Here is an 18,639-nt window from a genome sequence, read left to right on the forward strand (position 1 = left end):
TTCCTGTGAACTGCTATAGGTTGTGCTATATGGTCAATCATCTCTCTCTCTCTCTGTTCCCCACCCCAACGCCCTCTCTATAGCCCCTTCTCCAGTGACTGTGATCAGGAAGGACCGTACGTCTCGTAACAGCATCTCTCTGTCCTGGCTGGAACCAGAGAGACCCAACGGCATCATACTGGACTACGAGGTCAAATACTACCAGAAGGTCGGTTCACAAACACCACTCATGCTTTAGTACTGTTCTCTGCTGTCCCCTTGCAGCCCTGTTCTTGTTCGACTGATTCCATTAACTGAAGAAAGAGAAGAGACAACATGTGAGCTTATTCTACCTCTCTCTCCCTTATTCCAGCCCCTCCTGGTTGTCCTCTGTTCTAATGTCTCCCTGGGGTAGTCTTCTGGCTCCTCTCTGGGTGCTGGGCCCTGGGTTGGGGAGGAGGGAAGAGGATCTGGGTTTGGCACCTCAGTGGGCTCTAACATAGTGGGCCTCTCTCCCTCTTACCCTGGCAGTGGATCAGAGAGAGTCAGGGAGAGAGGAGGAGAATCAGAACGAGAGGGAGAGTGTGGAGACAGGGTGAGGGGGACAATCAGAACGAGAGGGAGAGTGTGGAGACAGGGTGAGGGGGAGAGGGAGAGAGTGGAGACAGGGTGAGGGGGAGAATCAGAACGAGAGGGAGAGTGTGGAGACAGGGTGAGGGGGAGAATCAGAACGAGAGGGAGAGAGTGGAGACAGGGTGAGGGGGACAATCAGAACGAGAAGGAGAGTGTGGAGACAGGGTGAGGGGGAGAGGGAGAGAGTGGAGACAGGGTGAGGGGGAGAATCAGAACGAGAGGGAGAGAGTGGAGACAGGGTGAGGGGGAGAATCAGAACGAGAGGGAGAGAGTGGAGACAGGGTGAGGGGGAGAGAGTGGAGACAGGGTGAGGGGGAGAATCAGAACGAGAGGGAGAGTGTGGAGACAGGGTGAGGGGGAGAGAGTGGAGACAGGGTGAGGGGGAGAGAGTGGAGACAGGGTGAGGGGGAGAGAGTGGAGACAGGGTGAAGGGGAGAGTGTGGAGACAGGGTGAGGGGGAGAATCAGAACGAGAGGGAGAGTGTGGAGACAGGGTGAGGGGGAGAGGGAAAAGGGTGATCAGGGGTTCTTAGGGAGAGAGCTTTATTGCCATCTCCTATGGCAACCATTCTCACACAGAAAAAACATTCCACAGTCTAGTGGGTAAACGGTTGGGCAGGGTGACCACACACACACATGGGCAAACACACACACCCTCACACTGTCTGTGTATCTGACACACACTCTCTCACACTGAAACACCAACCAGCCAACCAGCTTTCTCTCTTCCACCTCCTGTCCTCTCCTGACCAGTCTTAATGGAGTGTAGTTTTATTGCTGACACTAAATGTGTCTGCAGGGCCTCTGTGAGGAAATTGGTGTAGAACGAATGGCTGGTTTTCAATGGAGCCAGACAGCTATGGGACAGAGCTATGGGTGACATTTGATAGTGAAATTAGCCGTGGTGACATGTTTTTAATCATTCCTAGAGAAATTGGCATTTCTAAGCTCCTCAGAGCTTTGTGGCTGCTCTGTTATACTGGTTTTTGTGTGAGCATAGGATATAGTTCCCCCATCTCTGGCTGCACGAGACCACTCCTGTACACCCGATCGCAAACAAACATTTTCTTCCCTTGGTACTGACCTGTCCCTGATGGGTGACCCGATGTGTTAACAGTCTCAGTCTTTTCCCCTCTCTCTCTCTCTCTCTCTCTCTCTCTCTCTCTCTCTCTCTCTCTCTCTCTTTCTCTCTCTCTCTCTCTGTCTCTCTCTCTCTCTCTCTCTCTCTCTCTCTCTCTCTCTCTCTATATATATATATATATCTATCTCTCTGTCTCTCTCTCTGTCTCTCTCTATCTCTGTCTCTCTCTCTCTCTCTCTCTCTCTCTCTCTCTCTCTCTCTGTCTCTCTCTCTCTCTCTCTCTCTCTATCTCTGTCTCTCTCTCTCTCTCTCTCTCTCTCTGTCTCTCTCTCTCTCTCTCTCTCTCTCTCTATATATATATATATCTATCTCTCTGTCTCTCTCTCTGTCTCTCTCTGTCTCTCTCTATCTCTGTCTCTCTCTCTCTCGCTCTCTCTCTCTCTGTCTCTCTCTCTCTCTCTCTCTCTGTCTCCCCCATCTCTCTCTCTGTCTCTCTCTCTCTCTCTCTCTCTCTCTGTCTCTCTCTCTCTCAAATTCAAATTCAAATTCAAGCTGCTTTATTGGCATGAAAAACATTGTGTCAATATTGCCAAAGCAACAATGTATACAATATACATTGTAACAAAATTGTAAATGATAGCAAATAATAATATAAAATGGTAGTAAATAATAATACAAAAATAAATACAATAAAATGGTAACAGTCTACAGTAAACATTAATAATTATAGTAATAACAATAATAGTAATAATAAGTAAGTTACTGTTTACTATGCAGATGTTATTATTCAGTGTCCCTCAGGCTATGGCAGGAAAATACATATTTGGCTGCAAGAGGAGCCATTGCTCCTTCGCCCATGAGTATTCTTAGTTTTTCCTCTGGGTTCAATTTGTAAAAATGTGGAATATATGTAGTCATTTCTGTGAATAATGAATCTCTTTGTGAGGAATATTTATCACAGTAAAGGAGAAAGTGCATCTCTGTCTCTACCTCCCCTGTCATGCAGTGACCACATACACGCTCCTCTTTGGGTAGCCATGTCTTTTTATGTCTGCCGGTTTCTATTGCCAATCGGTGGTCACTCAGCCTGTACTTGGTAAGGATCTGTCTCTGCTTCGTATCTCTGACAGAGTAGAGATAATCAGCCAATTCATATTCTCTGTTTAGGGTCAGATAGCAATTTAGTCGGCTTTGGGATTTTGTTTCGTTTTTCCAGTATTGTAAGTATGATTCCTTTGATTGGTTCATGATTTTGTTTATTGGAATTCTTTCTTTTGAAGCAGTGCTGGTGTCAGCTTGATTGGTGAGGTCCAACACCAGCTGACTGAGAGGGCTCGTTTCTGGGCTCAGCTCTTGGGCTTGAAGTGCTTTAAATTGCAGACTCGAATTTGGACTTGAATTTAGATGTAGCCAAAATTTTAATGATCTTTTCTGTATTTTCATTATTACTGGAAAACGGCCCAATTCTGCCCTACATGCATTAGTTGGTGTATTTCTCTGGACTTGTAGAATTTTCCGACAGAATTCTGCATGTAGGGTTTCAATTGGATGTTTGTCCCACATTTTAAAATCCAGTTTATTGAGTGGCCCCCAAACCTCACTTCCATAAAGTGCTATTGGTAGGATTACACTGTCAAATATTTTAGTCCAAATTCTAATTGGGATGTTGATTTTGAATAATTTCATTTTTATTGCATACATTGCTCTGCGGGCTTTTTCTTTGAGTGCCTTCACTGCCATATTAAAGTTTCCCGATGCAGATATGGTCAGACCAAGGTAGGTGTAATTTTTTGTGTGTTCAATTAAGGTGTTGTTCAGGGTGAATTTACATTTTTGTTTCTGACATCTGGGTTTTTTTTGGAAAATCATGATTTTAGTTTTTTGGAAATTTACTGCCAGGGCCCAATTATGGCAATATTGCTCCAGAATATTAATGTTTTGTTGAAGACCTTCTTTGGTTGGTGATAGAAGTACCAAGTCATCAGCATATAGCAGGTATTTCACCTCTGTGTCAAATAGTGTGAGTCCTGGGGCTGGAGATTGGTCCAACATGTCTGCTAATTCATTGATATAAATGTTGAAAAGATTTGGACTCAAATTGCAGCCTTGTCTCACACCTCGACATTGTGAAAAAAATTCTGTTCTTTGGTTTTTGATTTTTATTGCACACTTGTTTTCTGTGTACATACATTTTATTAAGTCATACACCTTACCACCAAGCCCACTTTGTAGAATTTTGTAGAATAGCCCTTCGTGCCAAATCGAATCAAATGCTTTTTTAAAGTCAATAAAGCAAGCAAAGATTTTGCCCTCTTTTTTTTGGTGGACGTGTTTATTAATTAGTGTGTGTAAGGTGTATATATGGTCAGTAGTGCGATGGTTAGGGAGAAAGCCAATTTGACATTTACTTATTACATTTTTTTCTTGAAGAAAGGTTTGAATTCTTGAATTCAAAATGCTACAGAAAATCTTTCCCAAGTTACTGTTGACGCAAATTCCCCTGTAATTATTGGGGTCTGATTTGTCTCCACTTTTGTGGATAGGGGAGATGAGCCCCTGGTTCCAGACATCAGGGAAGCAGCCAGAAGTTAAAACCATGTTGAACAATTTAAGCACAGCATTTTGCAACTCAGGTGTGCTGTTTTTCAGCATTTCATTTCTGATGTTGTCTACACCACAAGCCTTTTTTGATTTAATAGATTTTAGCTTTTCATTTAGTTCTTGTTGGGTTATTGGGTAATCTAATGGATTTTGGTTGTTTTTAATGACTGATTCCAGGATGTTCAATTTTTCTTTAATTTCTAATTGGTTCTGGTTTAAGTCTTTTTGTGGGATGTTTTTGTATAGATTATCAAAGTAAGTTTTCCAAATTCCTACATCTTGTATGGCTAATTCTTGTGGCTTTGTTGTGCTTAAATTGTTCCACATGTCCCAGAACTGATTTTGGTCAATTGCGTTTTCAATTTCATCAAGTGTCTTGTTGGTATAATTCAATTTCTTGCATTTCAGTGTTTGTTTATACTGTTTCAGAGTTTCAAAGTATTCATATCGTAGCTCTGGGTTGTTTTGCTGCTTATGTTTTTTGTTTGACATTTGTCTTAGGTGTTTTCTAATTGTTTTACATTCATTATCAAACCATTTGTCAGTAACATTTTGATTTTTGCTTCTGATGTTGCATCGCTTTGGTTTTCTCAAATTTGCTTTCGATGCTGCTTTTTGGAATATGCAGTTGATGTTTTGGGTAGCTGAATTGACACCATCTTTATTGTTTTGGTACTGTGAGTTATTGAAAAACTGTATAGAGTTCATCATTTCATTTGAGTTCAATGTTTCAATGAACGCCTCTGCACTGTTTGGAGCCCATCTGAACGATTGGTTTATGTTGTAAAGTTTATTGGGCTGTTTTTTTGAATGAATATTGCCGGTTAATTTCTTCAGAAACACGTTGATCTGACTGTGATCTGACAATGGTGTCTGTGGTCTGACAGTGAATGCACTAATGGAGGAGGGGTCAATGTCAGTGATGGCATAATCGACTACACTTGTCCCAAGAGCTGAGCAGTAAGTAAACTGACCTAAAGAGTCCCCTCTGATTCTACCATTAAGCATGTACAGGCCTAAGGCTCGACAGAGATGTACTAACTCTTTTCCATTTTTGTTCAGTGTTTGGTCAGGACTGTTTCTATTATTTATAATAGGGCTACTGTACAAGGAGGGGTGTCCAAATATGTGGTGGTTACCTCCCGCATCAGTGTAGTCAGGCTCAGAACCTGTTCTTGCATTGAAATCTCCACAAAGAAGCACTTTACCCTGCGCCTGAAATGTAATGATTTCTGTCTGGAGATTGTCAAAAAACTGATCATCATAATATGATGAATCTGAAGGAGGAGCATAAGCTGCACATATGTATACATCATTGTCACAATAGATTGTACCTTTGTTAAGTTTTAGCCAAATGTGAGTGGTACCTTTTTTCATTTCATTCAGTGCTAAGTCCTGCTTATGCCAAATGATGATTCCACCTGAGTCTCGGCCCCGTTTAACATTTTTATGTTTGATTGATGGTAGTAAACTTTCTCTATAGCCTGAGGGACACTGAGTATCTATGTCTCCACGACACCATGTTTCCAGTAGGATTATGATGTCCTGTCCCTTGATGTTTTTAATCAATTCTGGATTAGTTGTTTTATAACCAAAATGTGAAGAGTATAGGCCCTGGATATTCCAAGAGCTGATAGTTAATGATCTCATTTATAATAAGTGATATTCACTGGTTTGAGTAAAGTACATCGAAAAAAACAAAAAAAATAAAATATGTATATATACACATATACATATATATACATACATATATACACATATACATACATATATACATACACATACATATATATATACATATATACATACATACACATACACATACATACACATATATACATACATACATACACACACACACACACACATACATACACACACACACATACATACATACATATATATATACATATATATACACATACATATATATATATATATACACACATACATGCACATACACATATACACACATACATACATACATACACACACACGCGCACACACACACACACACACACACACACACACACACACACACCATTACATATAATAATTATTATAATACCGGTGTCAATACATTTAGGAATATTTGTAAACAAATGAATAAGAATGGAATAAGATTGCATTGTACTTATGTTATGTGCAATCTGCAACCCTGTGTGTTTGTGTGTGTGTGTGTGTGTGCGCGTGCGTGCCCGTGTGTGAATTAAAGGGACTGTCTAGCTCAGTAGTCTGCATATTAGTTGCAGTAGTTGGCGCACCTCTCCTATCTCTGATTGTTCTAGGGGTCTTCTGCCAGAGGTTACCTCAGCATATGTAGGCTGACAATCTAATTGATACATGGTGTGGACTGCATCATGTGGTCTACTTCCCTGAAGGGCAGTGTTCTGACCGACCCTGGAGTAGTGGTCAGAGCTGTGTTGTGATGGGCTGGGTCTAGTAGAGCTGTGTTGTGATGGGACAGGTCTAGTAGAGCTGTGTTGTGATGGGCCGGGTCTAGTAGAGCTGCGTTGTGATGGGCCGGGTCTAGTAGAGCTGTGTTGTGATGGGCCGGGTCTAGTAGAGCTGTGTTGTGATGGGCCGGGTCTAGTAGAGCTTTGTTGTGATGGGCCAGGTCTAGTAGAGCTGTGTTGTGATGGGCCAGGTCTAGTAGAGCTGTGTTGTGATGGGCCAGGTCTAGTAGAGCTTTGTTGTGATGGGCCAGGTCTAGTAGAGCTGTGTTGTGATGGGCCGGGTCTAGTAGAGCTGTGCTGTGTTGGGCCTGGTCTAGTAGAGCTGTGCTGTGTTGGGCCTGGTCTAGTAGAGCTGTGCTGTAATAAGCCATGTCTGGCTCTTTTCTCCTCGGGATGGTGGAGGTACTGTTGTTTCAGAAGGTGGGGCGGGGGACCTTTGTTGCTGGGGTGATGGGTGTGTGGGTCCCTGCCAAGTGTTGCATCTTTTAGGTCCTTGGCAAAGGTTCTGAAACTGTCCTGATCAAGATGTATATTATCATATAAGTGTTGACATGTCAGAGTGGGGTGGTGAGCCGTTCTGACGTTGAGCAGTGAGGCACAGTCCACAGTGATCTGTTGATTTATTTTGTCGATCAACTTTTCTGGGAAGTCTTTTCTTGGTAGGAGGGTGGACACAACTATATTGGTTGTTGGGAACATAGCCTGTGCCCGTTCTGCCACTCTTCTCACTGCCCCAGATACATTTTCACCTTTGGCATGAAGGTCGTTTGTGCCAGTGTGGATGATGATGTTGTCAGGGGTGTCAATCCTGGTCTGACTGAGTAGCTGCATTGCACTCTCAGTTGTAGGACACCAGAACTTATACACCTGGTGTCTAGGGAATAATCTTTCCTGGACTAAGAACTTCCCATTTGAATCAATTAGAATTGCAGTTGTGGGTGATTGTCTGGGTGGAGCAGACTGGGAGGCTGGTATTCTGACCTGGGCTGGAGCAGACTGGGAGGCTGGTAGGTTAACCTGGGCTGGAGCAGACTGGGAGGCTGGTATTCTGACCTGGGCTGGAGCGGACTGGGAGGCTGGTAGGTTGACCTGGGCTGGAGCAGACTGGGAGGCTGGTATTCTGACCTGGGCTGGAGCAGACTGGGAGGCTGGTAGGTTGACCTGGGCTGGAGCAGACTGAGAGGCTGGTAGGTTGACCTGGGCTGGAGCAGACTGGTAGGCTGGTGCAGTGTCATCCGGCTGTGTAGTGGAGGCCATGCTGGTCTCAGGTTCTGCTTGTGTTGTACCAAGCTGGTGGACATGTTTTCTAGATGCAGAGGACACAATGACTCTCTGCCGGTTGAGGGTGTCAATGTACCTCTCTTTTTGTTCGAGCTCCTTTCTAGTTGTGCTCAGATGGTCTCTGAGGTCATCATTTGTCTGACTCAGCTTGTCCATTCTGCTTTCTAATTTAGCTATGGATGCTCTGCTCTCCTCCCTGAACTGTTTCATCTCTTCTTTGAGTTTCTGGACAGTTTCCTCCTCTTGAAGCTTCTTCTCTCTGAGTTCTATGACCTCTGCTTCGACTAGAGAGAGGGTGTTGTGGAAACGTTGCATAGCAGGTGTTCTTATTGAAATTGTCATGTCCTTGACTCTGTCTGCTGCAGGTGAGGTAGGTAAAGGGACGTTGAGGGCTTCCTGCTGGGTCACAGAGACCATTGGGGTCTGCTTTTCTCCATCTCCCTCCTTGACTTTTTCCTCATTTTCTGAGATGATGTCAGCGTCTTCTTTTAGGGTAGCAAACCTATTCTCAAAAGCCTGGAGGCTTGAATCATTGCCTTGTATCAATACAGTTCCATTATTATATAAGTTTACTGTTTGATATGTGTTGCTCTGGTCAGCTTCTTCAAAAATGCTGATCTGACATCCTTGGCTGATGCCCCTCTTTTTTGAGAAAGGGAAATGGTTGCAAATAACCTTTTTCCATATGTTCCCTCGATTGGTATTAAAAATTAAATTTGCTCTTGTTTTGTAACTGGTAAGATCTGCAAACAGGCATTCATGGTTCTGTCCCATCAACAAACCTTTGAAACTTTTCTTAGCTTTCTCTGTTTGGATGTCTGGTGGGTAAACAATTTCCATAGCAACGCTGGTGATGTTGGCTACAATGTTGCAATAGAAGTGCTGTTTCTTGTATAATGCTCTCTTGTTTCTTCAGAGGACTGTTTCACTTTGTTGTCCTTTTTTCTTTTCCTTTTTCTTCTGTCCTTATTTTGTCCTTATTTTGTCTTCCTTTCTTCTGTTAACTAGATATTTTTTTTGTTATTCTTTGTAAGCTAGCTAGCTTCTTCCAGGAGAGTCCCTAGCAACTGCTTAGCAACATGTAAACAATTCAGCTAACAATTCAGCTAGCTAAGATAACTGTATAATTTTATGAAAAATAGTTACTTTTTCAAAATCCTGTCTTTTTGGTTTGTTGCTTGTATTGTCTTCTATTGAGTCTTGCAGTTTTCTTTTGATTTTTTCGATGTACTTCACTCTAAAAAACCATTTAAATCTCAATATATACAGGAGCTCATTTTTCAGCAGCTGCTCAATTTGGAACTCCGGAACTCTCTCTCTCTCTCTCTCTCTCTCTCTCTCTCTCTCTCTCTCTATCTTTCTCTCTGTCTCTCTCTCTCTCTCTATCTTTCTCTCTGTCTCTCTCTATCTTTCTCTCTGTCTCTCTCTCTCTCTCTGTCTCTCTCTCTCTCTCTCTCTATCTTTCTCTCTGTCTCTCTCTCTCTATCTTTCTCTCTGTCTCTCTCTCTCTCTCTGTCTCTCTCTCTCTTTCTCTCAATTCAATTTAAGGGGCTGTATTGGCCTTTTGAAACATATGTTTACATTGCCAAAGCAAGTGAAATAGATAATAAACAAAGGTTTAAACATTACACTCACAAAACTTCCAAAATAATAAATACATTTCAAATGTCATATTATATCTATATACAGTGTTGTAATGAAAGTACAAAAGGGAAAATCAAACATAAACATACAAACATAAATATAGGTTGTATTTACAATGGTGTCTGTTCTTCACTGGTTGCCCTTTTCTTGTGGCAACAGGTCACACATCTTGTGGCTGTGATTGCACACTGGTATTTCACCCAATAGATATGGGAGTTTATCAAAACTGGGTTTGTTTTCAAATTCTCTGTGGGTCTGTGTAATTTGAGGGAAATATTGTTTGCGTTTGTGAACAGAGCCCCAGGACCAGCTTGCTTGTGGGGCTCTTCTCCAGGTTAATGTATCTCTCTCTCTCTCTCTCTCTCTCTCTCTCTCTCTCTCTCTCTCTCTCTCTCTCTCTCTCTCTCTCCCTCCACCCCTCCACCCCTCTCTCTCCCACACTGTCTCTCTCTCTCTCTCTCTCTCTCTCTCTCTCCCTCCCTCTCTCCCTCTCTCTCTCTCCCCCCTCTCTCTCTCTCTCTCTCTCTCTCTCCCTCCACCCCTCCACCCCTCTCTCTCTCACACTGTCTCTCTCTCTCTCTCTCCCTCCCTCTCTCCCTCTCTCCCCCCCCCTCTCTCTCTCTCACACACTCTCTCTCTCACACTGTCTCTCTCTCTCTCCCCCCTCTCTCTGTCTCTCTCTCTCTCTCCCCCTCCCTCCCTCCCTCTCTCTCGCTCTCTCTCTCTCCCTCTCGCTCTCTCTCTCTCCCCCCCTCTCTCTCTCTCTCTCCCTCCACCCCTCTCTCTCTCACTCTCTCTCTCTCTCTCTCTCCCTCTCTCTCTCTCTATCTCTCTCTCTCTCTCTCTCTCCCTCTATCTCTCTCTCTCTCTATCTATCTCTCTCTCTCCCTCTCTCTCTCTCTATCTCTCTCTCTCGCTCTCTCTTAGACTCTCTCCCTCTCTCTCTCTCTCTCTCTCTCTCTCTCTCTTTATCTCCATTCACCCCTCTCTCTCTCACACTCTCTCTCTCTCTCTCTCTCTGTCTGTGTGATCAGTCAGGCTTAGATCTCAGTCCCCGGTGGCCCCTAATCCTCTGATTAGCAGGCAGAATGGTGCCCTCCTCCTCTCTCTTGGGAAAACACAGGTCTAGGATCAGATCACCTTACCCCACAACCTAACCTCAACCATCAAAAGGACAAACACTAAACTGATATGAGGTCTGGCTCTATAAGGTCTGTTTCCTTCCACTTTCCTGTGTGACCTTTCTCAGCACTCTCAGCTTGGCACAGGAATAGCTGAGCTGTCGCCCTTGATCCGCTCCACCATCCGAGGGGCTCTAGCTGCTGCAGGCATGACTGGGGCCTCCTAACCCCCAGGACAATAGGCTCCTCCAAGTGGAACGGCCAGGGCTGGGACACCCAGGGAGACACAGTGGACAGGCAGGGTAGGCTGTTGACGTACCCAGGCACAGGACCTCTAGATCAGGCCTGACTGACGGTGACTGAGGGCCTCTATGCCCAGCAGTGGGGACCCAATCTGATCACAAGACTCCCAGGGATTCACTCAGCGACTAAACTGCAATACAAACACTGGCCTGCCTAAAGAGCTCTAAAGAGGCCTGAAGGGGCCCAGCTAGAGTTTCCAGCAGCTCAGTCAATCAGCCTGTTTACAACTGTACTGATGTTGTTGTGTACGGTTAGTTACTTAAACAGAAACAAACAGTTTGTGAGGTGTGTGACACACACTCAGCCTCAGTCGACTAGGTACAGTGGCCATGCTGCGTCCCTTAACCTAGATATAGACTTCTATCGGATACTGGCCTGGTGGCGTGTAGAACAGGAAAAAGTAGTCAGTATGTATGAAAGGCTAACTGACTAAGCTAAGGGGTGATATTGGTAGCTAGCCTTGGACTAGTAACCAAAAGGTTGCAAGATCGAATCCCCGAGTTGACAAGGTAAAAAGCTGTCGTTCTGCCCCTGTTCCTAGGCCGTCATCGAAAATAAGAATTTATTCTTAACTGACTTGCTCAGTTAAATGAAGGTAAAATAAAATAATAATAAATCAACCATGTCTGGGAAATTGGGAATTCCCATCCCTACACTCTCCTTCTCCCTCTCTCCTATTCTCTGTTACCTCTCTCCCCCTCACCCGGCTCTCCATGCTCAAGACGTACGGTTTGGTCTTCCTAGCTAAAGGCTAAATGACTCTCAGTCGTAGATAAGGCTTTTTAGTGCACGTGATGAAAAAAGAGTTTGTGGGAATACACTTAAACATTTATTTTTCTGTTTTTATCTCATTAATCTGGAAAAGAGAGAGAAACTTTCAGATCGACTTTAATTTCAGTGTTTATTTATCCTGGGGTTGAGATGGAAAGGAATGCTTCTGAAATGCATTCTGTATTTACATCAGTTCTATTCCTTCTGCTCACACTCAGTCAGTATTTCCAGGGCCAGAACACCAGACTGCACTATTTAGATAGTCAGAGCGGAACATGATGGACATATAGACATTCCACCAACATCATACAAAGAGAGTGGGTACAATCGCACGGCTTGCAAAATGCAGCTTAGAGCTCAAGGAGCCTGGGCACACCTGCGTGTGATTTCCAGGGGATCACATGATGTGGAGGGCAGTGAACAGTGACGAGCTGGGAAAGATTTCTGCCTGATGAAGACTGGTATTATACAAGGCACATGGAAAAGGCATCACACAGCAGTCCTGAGGAGGGGTGGTGAGGTTGTTGGTTTCTCTTCTCAGACAGGAAGACTGAAGTTATTTTAAAGGGCTTCTTGCACCATAAATCCCTGATGCACTCCATTAGTGGCTCTGAATTGTGTGTGTGTGTTTTCACAGTGTGTGTAAATGGTGTGTCTGTGTGTGAGTGGTGTGTGTGTGATCTGTATCGCATCACCAGTCTGTTATTGGGTCTGTAAAGAGAGATGGAATCAGCTTATTGGACATGATGTTTGGTTTAGAGAGGGCTCTACAGCTTGGGTATTGTGTGCATGCGTGCATGTGCGTGTGTTTGTGTGTGTGTTTGTGTGTGTGCGTTTGTGTGAGTGTGTTTTGTGTGTGTGTTTGTGTGTGTGCGTTTGTGTGTGTGTGTGTGTTTGTGTGTGTGCGTTTGTGTGTGTGTGTGTGTTTGTGTGTGTGTGTTTGTGTGTGTGCGTGCGTGCATGTGCGTGTGTTTGTGTGTGTGTTTGTTTGTGTGCGTGTGTTTGTGTGTGTGTTTGTGTGTGTGTTTGTTTGTGTGTGTGTGTGTGTTTGTGCGTGCGTGCGTGTGTGTGTGTGTGTGTGTGTTTGTGTGTGAGTGTATTTGTGTGTGTATGTGTGTGTTTGTGTGTTTATGTGTGTACCTACAGTTCTCTAGATGAAAGGGAGTAGTGATGATGCATGATGGCATTAGTTCTACATCCAGGTGCACTGGACAGAGAGGATGCACTAATCAGAGAATATTAGCTGTACGGTCTGAAACCTCTTACCTCACTCCTCATCACATGCTGAAAGTCATCTCTGATCTACCACAGACTCTTAGGGGAGGTGTCTACAGCAGGACAATATGCTTGGCTGTTGTTCTAAAGAGCAGCCAAGAAATGTCAAATGAAAACATTTCAAATCTTAGCCTCTGTATGTTGTGTATATTTGTAGAAGATCAACTCACTATATTGCTTGAATGGTCCGCTCTGCTCTTACACACATGGGATTTTTATTCTTTATTTTGTACTGATTAGTGTAAGAGACAACATTTGTAACCATAGCCTGTCCCTGCTAACTGGTAACACTTGACAATTACACACACACACACGCACATGCACACACACACGCGCACACACACACACACAGAGGTTGGTACCTCTCTCTGGCTCAATGAGGACAGGGTTGGTACCTCTCTCTGGTTCAATGAGGACAGGGTTGGTACCTCTCTCTGGCTTAATGAGGACAGGTTGGTACCTCTCTCTGGCTCAATGAGGACAGGGTTGGTACCTCCCTCTGGCTCAATGAGGACAGGGTTGGTACCTCTCTCTGGCTCAATGAGGACAGGGTTGGTACCTCCCTCTGGCTCAATGAGGACAGGGTTGGTACCTCTCTCTGGCTCAATGAGGACAGGGTTGGTACCTCCCTCTGGCTCAATGAGGACAGGGTTGGTACCTCTCTCTGGCTCAATGAGGACAGGGTTGGTACCTCTCTCTGGCTCAATGAGGACAGGGTTGGTACCTCTCTCTGGCTCAATGAGGACAGGGTTGGTACCTCTCTCTGGCTCAATGAGGACAGGGTTGGTACGACAGCCAACATAAGCTTTAAGGCTTGGACTCTCAGGGAATCCTATACATCTCTGTGGATCCCTCCTCTCTACCTCCTGTACCGTCCCCGACATCTGGAAACAATGGGCTGAACATAGACCCGAAACAGTAAATCTAGTTCTGTTAGGCTGGTGGAGGGATCAAGGCGGCACTAAGATCTGTAGAGATGCAAAATATTAAGGTTGTAATTCACCATGCTGGGCTGTGTGTGTGTGTGTGTGTGTGTGTGTGTGTGTGTGTGTGTGTGTGTGTGTGTGTGTGTGTGTGTGTGTGTGTGTGCGTGTGTGCGTGTGTGCGTGTGTGCGTGTGTGCGTGTGTGTGTGCGTGCGTGCGTGCGTGCGTGTGTGTGTGCCTGCATGCTTGTGTGTGTTGTGGCCGAGCTCTATAGTGTACACCTGATTGCAAACAAACATTTTCTTCCCTTGGTACTGACCTGTCCCTGATGGGTGACCCGATGTGTCAACAGTCTCAGTACACAGATGCCTGTTTACATTATTATACACATTCCTCCATGGACTGATAGTAACCTCTGTCTTTTCCTCTCTCTCTCTCTCTCTCTCTCTCTCTCTCTCTCTCTCTCTCTCTCTCTCTCTCTCTCCCTCTCTTTCTCGCTCACTCTCTCTCTCTCACTCTGTCTCTCTCCCTCCCTCTCTCCATCGCTCCTTCCTCACTCTCGCCCCCTGTAGCAGGAGCAGGAGACCAGCTACACCATCCTGCGCTCTAAGGGCTGTAACGTGACGTTGGGCGGTCTAAAGGCAGACACCTCCTACCTGCTCCAGATCAGGGCCAGGACTGCAGCAGGCTACGGAGCCAGCAGCAGGAGCTTTGAGTTTGAGACCAGCCCTGACTGTAAGTACAGATCTGATCCCACCTTATTATATGCCGTTGAAGAGTCTAAATACTGTATTTTGTAATTCAACAAATAGTGAAGGATGTCAGTGATTCAATAGTTAGATTTTTGTCATTGACCTGTGCTTGTATATGCTAACCTTTATCTCTCCTTCCTTGTTCTCTGGTTTCTCTCTCCTCCCACTCAGCGTTCTCTATCTCCAGTGAGAGTAGTCAGGTGGTGTTGATAGCCATCTCTTCCTCTGTAGCCATTATTTTGCTCTCCGTCCTCCTCTACGTGGTGATTGGCAGGTCTGTACACCAATCACAATGCACAAAACACTGTCAGCTCCAAATACATGTCTCTTTCTACCCGGGGGGTTGGCCTACACATGCAGAGACATACTGTACTGTGAGGATGCTGTGGGAAGGCTAGTAATACACCTATACCAGGGTTCCCCAACTGGCGGCCCAGAGGGGGGGATTTGATTTACCTTCCCCCAAAGTTTTTATTTTATTGTTCGGCATATCTGCTCCAAGTGATTTAAACTCAGAAAATCTGTTCCAAAGTATTACCACAGATAATAGAGAGATATGTGATTGTATACAAATGTAAGCACGGTTTGAAACTATTATATTTCAGTGAAATATTGTACCTGTTTGGGCTTCTTGTGGTAAATTTACCAGTCCACATATTATTTATAATTATGTTCCGGCCCCCGACCATCTGCTCAAGAAAAATCATCCCGCGGCTGAATCTAGATGATGATCCCTGGTCTATACAGCATGATGATCCCTGGTCTATACAGCATGATGATCCCTGGTCTATACAGCATGATGATCCCTGGTCTATACAGCATGATGATCCCTGGTCTATACAGCATGATGATCCCTGGTCTATACAGCATGATGATCCCTGGTCTATACAGCATGATGATCCCTGGTCTATACGGCATGATGATCCCTGGTCTATACAGCATGATGATCCCTGGTCTATACAGCATGATGATCCCTGGTCTATACAGCATGATGATCCCTGGTCTATACAGCATGCTCCTGTTGCTTTTTTTATTTTGTGTGCCACGATGTGAGAGGTGTGTGTGTGTGTGTGGTGTAACAGCCCCGATGTGAGAGGTGTGTGTGTGGTGTAACAGCCCCGATGTGAGAGGTGTGTGTGTGTGGTGTAACAGCCCCGATGTGAGAGGTGTGTGTGTGTGTGTGTGTGGTGTAACAGCCCCGATGTGAGAGGTGTGTGTGTGTGGTGTAACAGCCCCGATGTGAGAGGTGTGTGTGTGGTGTAACAGTTCCGATGTGAGAGGTGTGTGTGTGTGTGGTGTAACAGCCCCGATGTGAGAGGTGTGTGTGTGTGTGGTGTAACAGCCCCGATGTGAGGTGTGTGTGTGGTGTAACAGCCCCGATGTGAGAGGTGTGTGTGTGTGGTGTAACAGCCCCAATGTGAGAGGTGTGTGTGTGTGTGTGTGTGTGGTGTAACAGCCCGATGTGAGAGGTGTGTGTGTGTGTGTGGTGTAACAGCCCCGATGTGAGAGGTGTGTGTGTGTGGTGTAACAGCCCCGATGTGAGAGGTGTGTGTGTGTGCCTGCGTGTGGGGTTGATGTTGGCAGTCAGTGCTGTAGTGAGAGTAGAACTCTCAGGCTCATTACTAGTCCAACAGATCCTGTTCTGGCTCACAGCAAAGAAAAACACGCCATCGTAGACTGGACTGACTGCTGCTCCCCTCTGCACACACACACACACACACACAAACACAAACAATGTGCTATGCCCTCAGATGTAAGGCAAGGGAAAGGGGGGAGTGAAGGCTGATGGGTAAAGGTGTGACCTTAATCTCTATCATTGTGACTGACAGGTTCTGTGGCTACAGCAAGTCTAAACAGCCTGATGAAAAGAGACTGCACTTTGGCAACGGTCACCGTAAGTTCACCTCTCTCCCCTCCCTGTCTGTCTCTTTCTCTGTCTCTTTGTCTGTCAATGGTTCTTCTAAAATACAGTGAGTCATTATTCCCCCACCTCAGCGTTAGTTAGGTACAGGGCCAGGATGTTTGTGTACAGTATAATCCATCTCCTGATTGGGGTTTATTTGAACAGAAATGTGTTTTCATTGGGGCTGGCCACACTCATAAACCAACCTAGTGTTGTTCTTACATATGAACCATTGACTGGCCTTATTGATGGGTGAGTCATCCATACATGTCACATGATGTAATGTGTTTTGTGACCCAGCCAAAGTCTCTAGTCTCCACTGCCTATTCCTATAGCTAACACATTCTAAAACCACACACACACACACACACACACACACACACACACACACACACCCCTTCTGGTTCTCCCAATGAAACAATTGCCAACTCTCTCCCTCTCCCTCCTCAGTGCGACTGCCAGGAATAAGGACCTACGTAGACCCTCACACCTATGAAGACCCCAGCCAGGCCGTCCATGAGTTTGCCAAGGAGCTGGATGCTTCCTGTATCGCCATCGACAAGGTGGTGGGAGCAGGTGAGACAAGAGACATCACACACGCACACACACACATACACACACACACACACACACACACACACACACACACACACACACACACACACACATACATATATATATATATATATATTTATATCAATCAAATGTATTTTTAAATCCCAAACATGTCAATAACACATAGCATTCAGATACGGTTACCTACAGTAAGACATCTTGAACAAAATGTCCCACATTAAATTCACAGCAATCCCAAATATACGTCACATACATTGGCATTCAGAGGCACAAAGAGGAGCTATTTGAGAGTGAAGTGTGTTTGTTCTGAATGTGGTGAGAATGAGATTCATTTAACACCTCAGCTGGAGAGCTTCATTTTCCTCCTCTCCTGCTACGGAGGGAGAGAGGGAAAGGCAGGGAAGGGAGGGAGGAAGGGAAGAAGAGTGAGGGATGGGGGGGAGGAAAAGGTGATATGGATAAAGGGTTGGATTGAGAGATGGTCGGAAGGGGAGTGGAGGTAGTGATAGGGATTGATGGATAGAGAAAGGGGATGTAGAGAGGGAGACGGAAGAAGTCCTCCCTGCCTCACTGCATTTAATAGAGTGCATGCTGCTGAAGCAGAGGACTATGGGTAAAAGTACCGCACCTCCAGATGGGATATTATTTTACACCCCCCCCCCCCCACAGCTTCCTCTCTACCTCTCTCTCTCTCTCCTTTCTCTTCTTATCTCTCTCTCCTTTCTCCTCTCTACCTCTCTCTCCCCTCTCTCTCCTTTCTCCTCCTCTCCTCTCTCCCCCCTCTCTCCTTTCTCCACCTCTCCTCTCTCTCTCCTTTCTCCACCTCTCCTCTCTCTCCTCTCTCTCTCCTTTCTCTTCTTATCTCTCTCTCCTTTATCCTCTCTACCTCTCCTCTCTCTCTCCTTTCTCCTCCTCTCCTCTCTCTCCTTCCTCCACCTCTCCTCTCTCTCCTCTCTCTCCTCTCTCTCTCCTTTCTCCACCTCTCCTCTCTCTCCTCTATCTCCTCTCTCTCTCCTTTCTCTTCTTATCTCTCTCTCCTTTCTCCTCTCTACCTCTCTCTCCTCTCTCTCTCCTTTCTCCACCTCTCCTCTCTCTACCTCTCTCTCTCCTTTCTCTTCTTATCTCTCTCTCCTTTCTTCTCTCTACCTCTCTCTCCCCTCTCTCTCCTTTCTCCTTCTCTCCTCTCTCTCCTCTCTCTCCTTTCTCCACCTCTCCTTTCTCCTCTCTCTCTCCTTTCTCCACCTCTCCCCTCTCTCCTCTCTCTCTCCTCTCTCTCCTCTCTCTCCTCTCTCTCCTCTCTCTCTCCTCTCTCCTCTCTCTCTTCTCTCTCTCCTCTCTCT

At 45.2% G+C, this 18,639-nt stretch overlaps 1 protein-coding gene across 2 annotated transcripts in view; it reads left to right on the forward strand.

The window, feature by feature from the left end:
* epha3 (eph receptor A3) overlaps window positions 1-18,639 on the forward strand; it is a 164,169-nt gene that overhangs the window by 90,444 nt on the left and 55,086 nt on the right. For both annotated transcript variants that reach the window (XM_036959042.2, XM_036959041.2), the window contains exons 6-10: window positions 84-208; window positions 14,641-14,803; window positions 14,992-15,094; window positions 16,650-16,714; window positions 17,174-17,299. In XM_036959042.2, coding sequence (XP_036814937.1) covers window positions 84-208; window positions 14,641-14,803; window positions 14,992-15,094; window positions 16,650-16,714; window positions 17,174-17,299 — 582 coding nt within the window. The remainder of the gene's footprint in view (window positions 1-83; window positions 209-14,640; window positions 14,804-14,991; window positions 15,095-16,649; window positions 16,715-17,173; window positions 17,300-18,639) is intronic.

This window comes from Oncorhynchus mykiss, chromosome 22, assembly GCF_057628025.1.
Source record: "Oncorhynchus mykiss isolate SJ-2025 chromosome 22, ASM5762802v1, whole genome shotgun sequence".
NCBI lineage: Eukaryota > Metazoa > Chordata > Actinopteri > Salmoniformes > Salmonidae > Oncorhynchus > Oncorhynchus mykiss.